Genomic DNA, 12,405 nt, shown 5'->3' on the forward strand with positions numbered 1-12,405 from the left:
ATCATTTCACAGAGATTGCCATGTTAAAATATCCAAATAAAACGACAGAAATACATCTGCTAAAGCTAAATCTTTATATCCTGGAAAGTCAAAAGAGTCTCAAATAACTTATCAACTAAAAGTGGCCAGGAAAAACTACTAAGGTGCAATTTTCAAGAAAAGCAATCAAAGACATGTATTACAAAAACACTTGTCATAGCTATTCCACTACCTTTCAAACAGCTTTAAAATTAATTTGAATACAACAACTTGTTTATTTCTAAGGTGTTAATTACAGATATATCATATTTTTTTAGTCAAATTACTTGGCAATTTGGATAAATTTTTAAAATTTATAAACTCATTTGTATTCTGATTAAAGAATGGAATTTCAAATTTTAGAGATTTTTTGCAGAAGTGAGGAAATTTCTGTTAAAATATATATATATATATATATATATGTGTGTGTGTGTGTGTGTGTTTGTGTATATACTTTGTAATACCTAAACTAGCACCTTAAAAGAAATGCCAGCTAAATATTGCTCATCTAAAACATTGTTAAAAACAAACTAATACAAAAACCCCCAACCTACAAATGTCATTATCCCTCCTTTTTCTGTCCAGCAATTATGACGACTACTGCATGGGTATATTTTCAAACAACTACAGCACAGCATACTATCTAGCTTCTTACATATACATGGGGAGGGGAAGAGAAAAGCTAGTGGCCAAAATCATCACTGAAAAACGGGAACAGCAAATTCTCTTTAACAGATAGGCTCACCTGAGTTACCTAACACCCAATAATATTCAGAGCTAAGCTAGAAGGCTAAATTGTCTTTTCAAAACAGGTACAAAAAATATTCACACAAAAATAAATTTTTTAAAGGAACAGATGAGATAGATGAAGCATGCATAGTTATCAACTGATAAAAATAGTAGAGGAAAGTAATTAATAACAATATCTATATTAAATATTTACAAAAGGATGCTGTTATTCACATATAGTGGTACTTACATCCCTGTACAGCCAAATCTACAGCCCAAACCAAAGTCAGATGTGAAAGAAAGCACAACAATGTCAGTGAGTACTAGGACGTAGAACAAGGAAAGTGTACATTTGTTCTTAATAAAAGAAAGCTTTTAATAATTTTGTAGCATAACATGCAATAATTTCACATAGAGAAGCTGGAAAATTGAGAGGGAGAAAGCTGTGCATTCCACTCACATCTATGTAGTTGGCATTAATGTAATCTGAAGATGGATCATCTTCAACAGGTTGCAAAATCACCCTGGAGTGGTCATCTGTAAAAACCAAGTGGTTACGGAGCCTTTTTGAAGAGTGATTTTTAAGTAAGATATTAATGGTAAGTCATCTAGAAAACCAAAATCAGCTGGCATAAGCGCCTCACAATTTACAGTCCTTAAATACGAAGTGTTTACACAGAAATACAAAGATCCATTTTGTCTGAGGTCTGCAATTACTTCAAAACACATTCACTACTTTTCACTAAGTGCAGCTGAAAGGTATTGGTACTGTTACATGTGGTTAAAAAGACATGAAGAAACCAGGTTACTTGCTCAAAGTCCCTTTCAACATCAGCTCCACTGCTGGTAATCTAGAAAACCAAAAATGCTGATCACTGTTTCCTCACTTCCAACCCAAGCCTGCTAAAGTTCATATTGAGACATTAATGAAACCAAGACAAAGGAGTTAGCAATGCACTTGGGATTCGATGAAGAGGTAACACTACCCATTGAGGGACTCCTCCGGCACCGTGATTCCTGCGTGTTCGATTGCATGGGTAAAACAACACAGATCGTGAATAAACAGAATCAACATCCAAATGAGTGCCAGTGTGTCGCTGATATATGCTTACCACAGCTTGCACAACAGAGATGCAAATGTGAAATTCAGCCTGAGTTATACAAGGAAGAAAGTTGAACTGTGAAGAACAACAACAGCAACAACAACAAAAAAAAAAAAGCTGAAAAAGGCACTGTTCTGCTTCTCCGCTGCAGGTATTGAGCAGCTGTGCCACCAGAGACTTGCAAAGGAGGAGAGAGCACGGCCCGAGTAACACACGAGTAGAGCTATTGCTCAAACCGAGGACACCGATACTCACATGCTATAATGTTTCCATAGCGGTTCTTTGTTCTGTTTTGATCCTTCTTAGCGACATCCCAAGAAGCTGACTGCCCCTCAAAGAAACTCTATAAATAAAAATGTTCCGAAAGAAAACATTCTGACCATTAATTTATCTCCAAAAATAACAGTTTAAAAGAACTGCCCCACCACAAAGTAAGTTCAGCTTTGCTTGCCTGCCCCAGTTACCTGGGCAGTCGCATGGTACAGAAATATCTAGAGAAGAAGGGAGCCTCTCTCCCTCTGCTACCAGTAAGTGGGCAACTCACTGAGGAACTCCACAGGGATTTCAAATCCTGTAATTGCTGGAAGGCTAAACTTGCTTTTACATCCTTGCTATGGAGGAATGACAGTAAACTGAGAAAGCACAGAGAGACTGATCACTATTCTTACAAGAAGGTGTAATATACAGTCTGTTTACTACAGCATTACATTGCTTTCCACATATTACTTAGTAAAACACCTTTCCTTACTACAGAGACATCAGAAGCTCTCCTCTGCCAATGTTCATTGCTCTTTTTGCCTTTCCTGATACCCCTCCCTCTAGTCACTATCAAAATTATTCTACATTTTTGAACTCTTAAGACTTTGGTCTCTCAATAATGATAGAAGAAGTTCTTATTTCTCCTTGGCTTTCTCTTCATTGCCCGTAGATATTTTACTGCTGTTGTAGGTCTATGCTACTCCTTCCTTCCAGATGATCTCTTATCCTGGGTAAGTTATCTCCAGAAAATACACAGCAGCCATGGAGTCAGAACTTTAATGCATAGTCAGAGGCTGAAAGCAGGGAATAGATGTCATGTATAGAGACAGAAGAAGCAGAAAGCAGGAAAACACCTGATATGGAATCAGGGACCACCCTCCCCCCCAGCAGTGGTCTTAGCCTTGAAGTTAGGCAGAGCATAACAAAGCATGTTTAAGTAAAAGAGAGGAAAAGAGCATAATATTCTTTTAAAAACCACACATTTATTTATTCCAGTTCTTATGTTTACAGTAGAGACAGCTGCGGAAAGGAGAGAAGGTTGAAAACTGTGTCAGAAGAGATTACTTCCTCAGAGAAAACTCATTGTAAACCTAGCTGCAACCTTGGCAGTCCCATTCCCATCTTTACTGTGTGTCCTGCCTGATATTCTAATCCCAAAGAATCACAACAGATTCAGAGATCAGAAATGAAACGTACTCATCTTCAACCTCCAGTACTGGGAATTTTTTGCTTCCATTTTAACATTAAAGTTGTAAGTAGACATGCTCAGACAGGTTTAATTAGAACTTCAAGACATTACTTCCCTTATCATCTCTTTACTGCTTCTCAGCTGGAGCTGTCCCAGTATTGCCCTACTGAGATGCTAAAATAAATCAGGGATGTGCTTCCAGTCAATGTTTCTTGGAAAACCAGGCAGGTTAAATTCTTTACTTTAACCTAATCCAGGAGATCTGCACTAAAAATAGCTCACATAACTGATTACAGCATTTCCACTAAAGAGCAGGAACAAGATTGGCAACTTCTTACAATATGTCAAAAGGATTCTTTTTTGTACCCTAGGAAACACACAGGGATTTTCTACCAGGCAGCTGTAAAGGCTCAAACCATTTGCCTCCATTTACTATTTCACTTTTGGGTTACATATATAAGAATCTTATGCCTGTTAATCTGTTTTTCGCTTAAACCCATGACATTTAGTTCCATGCTTTTGCAATACAATGCAAACAAAAGGCTGCCCGTTTCAAAGGGATTTTTCCTAGCAAAGCCCCACCACTGGAGATCTCACCTCATACTCCTCTTTAAATCCATAGCTGTCAGAGGTCTTCATTAGGTTAATATGTTGCAGGAGATCAGCCACCCTGATGGCAGGGTGCAGCTGCCCGGTCTGGTACGGGGACTCTGTGCCTTCGCAGAGATAACGAGGGACATCCAGGAGTCGGCTGGACTCTGCTGTTGCACTGTGATTTTCATCTGTATTCACAAGAAATCGCTGCATTATGTACCCACAGAGCAATAACACCTGCTGCTATACATAGCAACATCTATTTTGAACCTTCAAAAACCTCTCTAATTTCTGAGAACGCAAAGCACTTACTCTCCAGCACATAAATACTGTGAAGTATGTAAAAGAATTTAGCAGCAAACACATACAAAAGTTTGCAGTCCTTCATCCAGCAATAAAGATGTCTGAGGGGCATTTTATTTGAAGCTACAAAACTTTATGACGTTAATGTACTTGGGAACTCCAGACTCTATCAACCAAAGTAACTTTTTAAGGGCCAGTACATATCAATAGCAATATTACACCCTAAACAATAAATTAGAATAATTCCATAGTGGCATCAGCACATCAATTGTTTAAAGGCAACAAAGAGTGAATTGAAAACCCAGTGAAAAAGAGAAGCAATTATGCCACCACTTCAGAACACCACCTCCACTTAGGAAGATGAATCAGCACTACAGAGTGGTCATTTAAACTCAAGTCTTTTAGTAGAAAAATGAGACTTGAGTGGGCTGATTTCAATCACAACTTTTTCCCCTGTACAAGCAAATAAGTTTCTTCTAACACTCTGTGTTATATGAATTCTCATATCAAAAGCCAGTGTCAAAGCTGCATGAGGTCACCACATTTTGTCAATTCCTTCTGTGAAATAGTCATTTTACTCAAATTAGTAATTATCAGATCAAATGAATTTGCACAGGAAGAAAAATTGTAATCTAAGTAGCTACTGAAATGAGAAGTAGGTAGTCAGCCCCTCCTAAACTTCTTTGAAATCAGTTTACCATTTTCCTTGCAAAGAATCTAGATTAGGAAGCAAAACATTCTAGGAAAAAAAATGAATGCCCCAAGGGTTGGATTTTGTACAATTACACCAAAATGCAAACACTATTAATGCCTTCTGAAATTAAATCTCCCGAGAAACATGACTCTTTGAACTGTCACCCTAGTTGCTAATTTCAGTACCTAATTTATGCCTCACTAACCTGCCTAACAAGGCAAGTGACATGCAGCAGTCACTTTTTATTGTAGTGTTACCCATACTAAATCACACACATTTCAAACCATCTCAGGATTTGTAGTTCTCCCCATTCCTCACAGAATACTTACCAGTAATAGGCACTTTAACCCATTGAAGCAGCAAAAAACAATGAGTGAACAGAACATGAGAAATTTATTTAGGACTATATTAGAAAATGGCTAACAGAAAGTGACATTCAAAGTTGTTAAATCTTCACAATAGGTAACAATGAAAGCCATTTAAAAAATATAAGGGCCACATTATTATACTATCAGTGTAATAATAGGGACCTGGGAAAAGCAAAATTGTCATACTAACTTAGTGCTAATGTACAAAGAATGGAGAGCAGCATTAATAATCTATACATGAAGAGAAAGAAAACTAGTATAGCTACAAAGTAATAAGAATTTCATATAAAAAAACATGTTCTATGATTTAGAAGCCATAAAATATTCCTCTTCTCTAAATAAGGCAGAAGAAAACTGTTTTATCATGCTGGGCTGAGCGAAGGCTATACGAAAATGGAGTAGGCCAAACGATGCAGCTCCAAAGGAACAAGGCTATGGATACCCAGCTTTTACTACATGGTGTGCCCAAAAGCTTGTACACTTCTCTCCACTTTATCAGTCCACTCAATGAAAATTAGTACCTCTTCCAACTATCAATGATTTGCTCATATGAGGAAGTTATCATGCCCAGAATATCATTACCAGTAGATGAAAAAGCAGATAGGAATTATTAAGCTGCTCTGCAGTTGGTTCCTTGCCCTCAGTATCCACAGCTGTCTGTAACAGTGTCTGCCACAGCAGAAAATACCATGGCAGTATGGCACTGTGTGGGAAGGTACCATGAGCACTTCACAAGCACAGCATCCAATTTCAAAGTTATCTTGATTATTTAGGAGACAATGCGAAAATCAACAAAGTGAATTGAATGGTGAAGGCAACAATAGCGTGTGTTGGAAAGGGAAGTCAAATATATAAATAGAGAATGGAATAATGGGCTGGAAAATGATAACTGTGATTCTAACAGGTATCTCAATGCAAGTCAGCAACATGAACACAATAAAAAGGAGAAAATAGAGTTCAGTTAACAGAAACAGTAAAAGTGGGGCATAGGGGTACCTATTCCACTCAGCTCAGCATTAAGATTTCTTCCAAGAACACTACCTGATCTGGGGTACTGCAATTTAAAATTCAACCTATGAGTTGGAAAGTTGGAAAGCATTCAGAGGAAAATAATGACAACAAATTTAGAAAATATCACCTGCAAGATGATGAGTGAAAGAACTGGGTTAAACTCAACTAAAAGAGAAATAATTGAGGACACGAGATTTTCAATGTGTCAAAGACAGTTTTGAAGGGACAGAAACGTGCCAGTTTTCCATATTTTCTATCTCAAAAGGAGATGACTCAATCCATGGCAATGAAAATTTAGTCTAGATTAGCCTAGTTAGGAAAAACTAGGGGTGAGCATTAATAATACTTAGTAGTAACACCCAGTTAATAGTAATTAATACTCAGAAAATTGACCTTTGGGTCAATTACTAATGTGAATCAGAATTTATTCTTACTAAGGAGGACAGAGGCACTGAAACATTCCAGTGCAAGAGCAAAATTTTCTTTGCTACAAATTTTTAAAACATAATGAGACGATATCCAAAAAGAATCTGTATTTTATGTATAATGTCCCTTCTCAAAACAGAAGGGATTTCTTTGCCCCCAGGTCCCTTTAAGCTTTACTTCTAGGAATCTAATTTTCAACATGTCTATATTCACATCCATTTCTGATATTTGTCTTTTATCCTAAAATAACCTCATCAACTGACTGAAATTCAATACTGCACATTGTGTTTATCCAACCAAGAACTTGGGTACAAATTATACTTTTATCTTCTTATTTAAAAAAAAAAATAAAACAACTCTAAAATCTGCATTCAGTGTTAGATGCAGCATAGACATATGCAGCCTGTCCATTTCAAAGTATGTTCTTCTTTTTAAAGTAAGTACAAAGCTGAGAAATTTACTGGTTAATACCAATTCAACTATGTAATTAATATAGGCATACAGAAGTACTTGTTCAGAACATGCAAAAAAAGTTGTTTCCTCTTAGATATTCTGAAAGTTTTTCCATTTTCTATTTTTTTTTTCATTCTTGTTACTTAGAAAATTGAGCTTTGGGTGCCAAAAAATGCTAATGTGGACCTCAATTTTATGTTTAAAGATCTCTTAACAGAGCTCTAGTTTCACATGTCAGTTTATTGGAATTCAGTTTCAAAGCTCTGGGGAGAAAAATTTTAGTATTTTCCATTTACATATTTCCTCATTTACTCTTCAGTTAGCAGTGACTAGGAATAACTTCTTAATGAGAATATAAAATAATTTTTATTCTAAAATTGTTGTCAGTCTAATTCTGAATTGATGAACTGAGTGTAGAATTATTTTCTGGCAACAGCATAGTTTTACATAAAACAATCTGTTTCAACGTTCAACCATGCAAGGAGACAGAACTCATGCAGGAATGGATAATGAAGGACTAGGGTCCTCACCTAACACAGCTGTCGGCACAAGTGGATCATTGGGCACTGTAGGAAAACAAAGCCCATGAAGAAACACATTATCCTTAATTTGTGTATTTTTAAGAATAAAAACAATATACTTCAGAGTATGACCAAGCCATAACTAAACTCCATTAATTTTAGTACAAGAGAAAACCATAAAGAATACAGTTCTAGAAAGCATCCAGAATAAAAGAGGTATGAAAGGCAGTGATTTCAGACTTCAGAAATGTAATGATAAAAGCAAAGAGATCCTTACTGAAATGAAATAAAGAAGGCATTACATGTAATTTAGTTTTTGAAAGGGCTCCTCCTTCACTATTGTTTTTTTCACTTCACAATAAAGGTTCACTTTCATAGAACTCACTTCTTTTCTTTTAAACCCATCCTCTCATGTAATACTTGAGCAGCTAATATCAAAATAAAATGCTATTTCTATAAAATTTTCCAGGTAATTTAAAAAATTATATACATTTTTACTGTTAATAGCTTTTTTAATGTTCAATACCAAAGAGATTGCTCGTAATGAGTGTAGGAAAATCACAGACACACAGATGCAGATGTCTGAATAAAATTCATAAAATTTTATCTTTTATTATCACAGCTAGAACCATGCAGAGATAAATGCACTGTTTTGGACAGAAATGGCAGAATTCAGGATTTGTTTTGTTCCAGTCTGGAACAAAAAATTATAACATCAAAGTGTCTGTAACAGAATTAAGCTTCAGTTCTCAAACAATCTGCCTGAAAGTTTGTCACATAGCAGGAAACCCTGTAAGCTTGGAAGACTTGTCTCAGCACAGACAATGGTCAGAGGAAACAAATCCTCCAATACACAAAAAATCTCACACCTAGGGTGATAGAAACCAGTGATGGCCAGCCAGGACAGCTGCGGTGACAGGAGCTCATGGGCTCTTGGCATCGCATCAGTCCACCTGAAAGGCTGCCTGGGTGCCTGGCAGCCCTGGCTTACTAAAATCCATATAAATTCCTGATAAATTCTTAGCCTCCACCACAGTCCATATCAAACTGTCTCTGAAATCCTGCCTCCACAGCTTCCAATGCCAATAAGACATCAAACTTTAGAGACTTTTCAACCTGTTCCAGCCAAAACTGTGTAAGAAAACCACCAGGCTGACACTCCCATTTATAATTGGTTGAGAGACACTTAAAATGTTAGCACTTAGCAGTTTGGTAAGCTTCAATAAACCAAGCAATAAACCCTCCTCCAAAACCCATTTCCCTTACAACAACCAGGAAAGAGCTTAAGAGCCTTAATGGATGTATTTTGCTCAAGCATAGTAAGCAGTATGGGAGATGAGAATAAACATGGAGTGTCATTCCCAAAAGGTGGCAATTCAGAAGCAGCTCAGGCTGCTCAGATCTGTTTAAAGCCAAGCCACAAGTCCATGGAGCTATGAGAAGCTCAGGCTCCTACCAGCTCTATGGTAGAATTTTATCCCTTTGTAATTTACACACTAGTTTTGAAATATTCAGTCTGCCAGTGGAGTACCTTGCTTTTGGCAAGGCATAGTGCAGATGTTGGGAGGCAAGAGTGGTGTAGAGTGGCAGCTATAACCCTTAACAGTCAGAAACCCAATCTTTTTCAAAACCAGACAGCCAGCATGTCTACAAAAAATAAATACAAATATAGAACAAATTTTCAGATATATTAACAAGCTTGTTCTTAAACTTCAAACAGCAATGAAAATTGTCAATGTTTCCTTCTGTTCTAATGTCCTTACTGCCAAAAGAATAGAAATTAATTTGGACCTCATATTATTATTCAATACAGACGTGGTGTTATGCAGTAATATTTAATGTGCTGGCATTAAACAGTCTCATGCTGGAAAACTCAATTTCAAGTTTTAACTGAGGTATTCTATAAGTATAATACTTTCTCTAAAACAAATATCATTGCATAGTGAAAGCACATGCAAATATTTAATTAAATAATTTGGCACATTCCAACAAGGACAACATACAAACATCCCTACTCAACTTTTTCCTTTACCAGCATTCCCGGAAAACCAGGAGCGTAAAAGAATTTTCCTTAAGAAGCAGAATTGTTTTCTGTCTTTCTATATTCACCTGCACTCCAGAGTATCTATCACAGTCTACTTACATCTGGGGCTGAAGTTATGTGAGTCCATGAAAGTGATTGACAGGGGATCCTCTGCATGCAGAGTGCTCTGGTCAGCGTAACTCCTGTCCATGGCATTCACCATGTGCGTCATCTCCTGACGGGTGGTTCCCATGGCATCCTTGCGCTTCTTTGCAAGTTTGCTGCCCAGCCAAAAAGGAAAAAAAAGTAAACCACCTTAATATTTGATGAATGCTGATGTGTGCAGTAATCATTCTCTATAATCCTGAGTAGTGGAAAAGTTTGACTTATTTCCCTGCATGCGATTTTTTTCAGCGTGTGATAGAACTGTGCGCCCTGCTATGAAACAGTCATGGTCTTGTGTTTTCTGTACACAGAAAATGCTGCAATGGAAGAGCTTACTTCTGTACCCTGGTAGTAGTTTTTTTTTTTTTTCCCTGTGGAGCAATTACACTAATATAAACAAATTAGAGACTATAATTACATTTTAACTGAAATGACAAATAAGAAGCATCTGTGCATGCAGTTTTATCAACCATCTCCATTTAAATATCTGTTTTGATTTTTTAAATGGATAATTCATTCCCCTTTGCTTGCGTTGTTGGGAAAAAGAGTCATGTAACCTTCTAAATTACTTCGTTAGTCAAAAAACCTATGAAGTAACAAAAGAAGCATAATTATTCAATAAATATTTATATTATATATTTATATTATGTTTTATTTAAAAGGTTGTGCTGCCCATTCAATATACAAGAGGATACCACACTATGGTCCTGGTACTTAACTTTGGCTGTTTAAAAAACAAAACCACACTTATCATTCTAACTTTTCATGCAGTTTGGGAATATTTCATTTTTGACATTAACAGTCTTACACTCTGACTGTATCACAGTCAAAGACCAAGTTAATCTGTACAACTAAGCCCCTCAAATTAACACCCAGTGCCCTTAAAGTGCACACTTCAGAAATATCGCTCAATTCTTCCCTTTTTAGAAAGAACTGGAAGTGATTTTCACTGTCTCCAGGAGTCAAATGGAAGCAGAAAATATATTTCACTTATAACTTAAAGCATGAATCTCAAGTAGCAGGAAGTATGCAGAGCAGCATGAGCTGCACCTTGGTTCTGCAGAAACCCATAAAGTGCACCAAACTGTTCTGATATTCTCCTGTTTTCAACTGAAGCCATGACTATAATACATTAGATAGCCAACCTGCTTAGCTGGATAAATCTGACACCACATGGGAAAGACACAATCATCACTCAATATATTGAGTTCTTGAAAACGTATGTTTAAAACACAGCTTATCTTCATAAGCTTCTTCTGCTTAGAATACCATCAAATGCTCTGGTAATTGTTTAGACAGTGTTTATCTTACATTTCTCTTTACTAAAAGGATGGCCAACTCTAAATATTCCATGCACATTCTAAGGGCAAACAAGGATAATATTAGACAGCTATTACATATTATAATATTAGATGTTAGGAAGAAATTCTTTACTATCAAGGTGGTGAGACATTGACAGCAGTTGCCCAGAGAGTCTGTGGACCTACCCTCTCTGGATGTGCTCAAGGCCAGGTGGAATGGGGCTCTGAGAAATCTGATCTGGTGGAAAGTGTCCCTGCCCCACAGCAGGGGGTTTGGAACTAGATTATCTTTAGGGTTCCTTCCAACACCAACTACTCTGGGATTCTATGAAGAATATTAGTGTAAATTGTCCATCCATTTACTTGTTGAGTCCTGGGAAAGTTCACCAGATAGGACCTACACTGCTCTCGAGAGCAAGAAGTGCTTCATGCTTGCACATATTTAAGAAAATATGACAGGGCTGTTTCTTAAGTTAACAGTCTTGGTTCATGATGAGGGACCACAGCATAGAATATGGACGGACAAAGTCCTCCTATGAATAGTAGATTCTTCCACCAATCACACTCATGTCCTTATTTTGTCAGATTCCTCCCCCCACACACACCCCTTTGCTCCATCTATAGATGGAATAGTTGGAAAATTACTACTCAGTAACATTCTTGCTACAAAAATCTCAAAGGTGGTCTCTAAACCTATTATTTTTTCATCAAACTATTGTTTGAAGGGGTTCTGTATCAGTTGTTACACGAAAAATAAAAAAATCTGTTGGCTGTCCCCCATAAAATGCTTTCTTTTATACATTTACTCCACACATTTCTTTTAACTTAAGAGGAGCTGGTTTAAATGATACTCTGGTTGAACAAATGAAGACCACAAGGACTTCCAAGAGTGAAACTGCTTGAGTTTTATAACTGGTTCCCAATACTATCAAAGCCTCCACAAAACTAGCATTTCTAGTTCAAAGTAGTTTTTTAAGTTTCAGAGTCTTTCAAATAGTCTCTATACATTGAAGATCACCTTTTTCTACCTTTTTTTCTACCTTTTTCTACCATCACCTCAGAAACAGAACAAAAAAGACTATTACATCTCATCTCTCGACGATACTAAGCTTTTCTTTGAAGCATCACTTTGTAACAAAACCTGCTAGATTTGCTAAATAAATCAACAGCTATTAAGGCTTTCATGCTATTAGCTTATTACAGTAGCTACTTTCTAATTCTTATGCTCTGATTCAATGCCTAAAAAGGC

At 36.8% G+C, this 12,405-nt stretch overlaps 1 protein-coding gene across 12 annotated transcripts in view; it reads right to left on the minus strand.

The window, feature by feature from the left end:
• Positions 1-12,405, minus strand: part of PTPRK (protein tyrosine phosphatase receptor type K) — a 382,447-nt gene that overhangs the window by 19,416 nt on the left and 350,626 nt on the right. For 4 of the 12 annotated variants that reach the window (XM_086877038.1, XM_086877024.1, XM_086877030.1 and 1 more), the window contains 6 exons: positions 9,811-9,971; positions 7,677-7,712; positions 3,895-4,079; positions 2,106-2,193; positions 1,208-1,284; positions 998-1,015 (listed from right to left, as the gene is read on the minus strand). In XM_086877038.1, coding sequence (XP_086733164.1) covers positions 998-1,015; positions 1,208-1,284; positions 2,106-2,193; positions 3,895-4,079; positions 7,677-7,712; positions 9,811-9,971 — 565 coding nt within the window. The remainder of the gene's footprint in view (positions 1-997; positions 1,016-1,207; positions 1,285-2,105; positions 2,194-3,894; positions 4,080-7,676; positions 7,713-9,810; positions 9,972-12,405) is intronic. The other 8 variants (XM_086877034.1, XM_086877027.1, XM_086877033.1 and 5 more) reach the window with 3 other exon arrangements.

The sequence above is a fragment of the Cyanistes caeruleus genome, chromosome 2 (genome assembly GCF_971803275.1).
Source record: "Cyanistes caeruleus chromosome 2, bCyaCae1.hap1.1, whole genome shotgun sequence".
In the NCBI taxonomy this organism is placed as follows: domain Eukaryota; kingdom Metazoa; phylum Chordata; class Aves; order Passeriformes; family Paridae; genus Cyanistes; species Cyanistes caeruleus.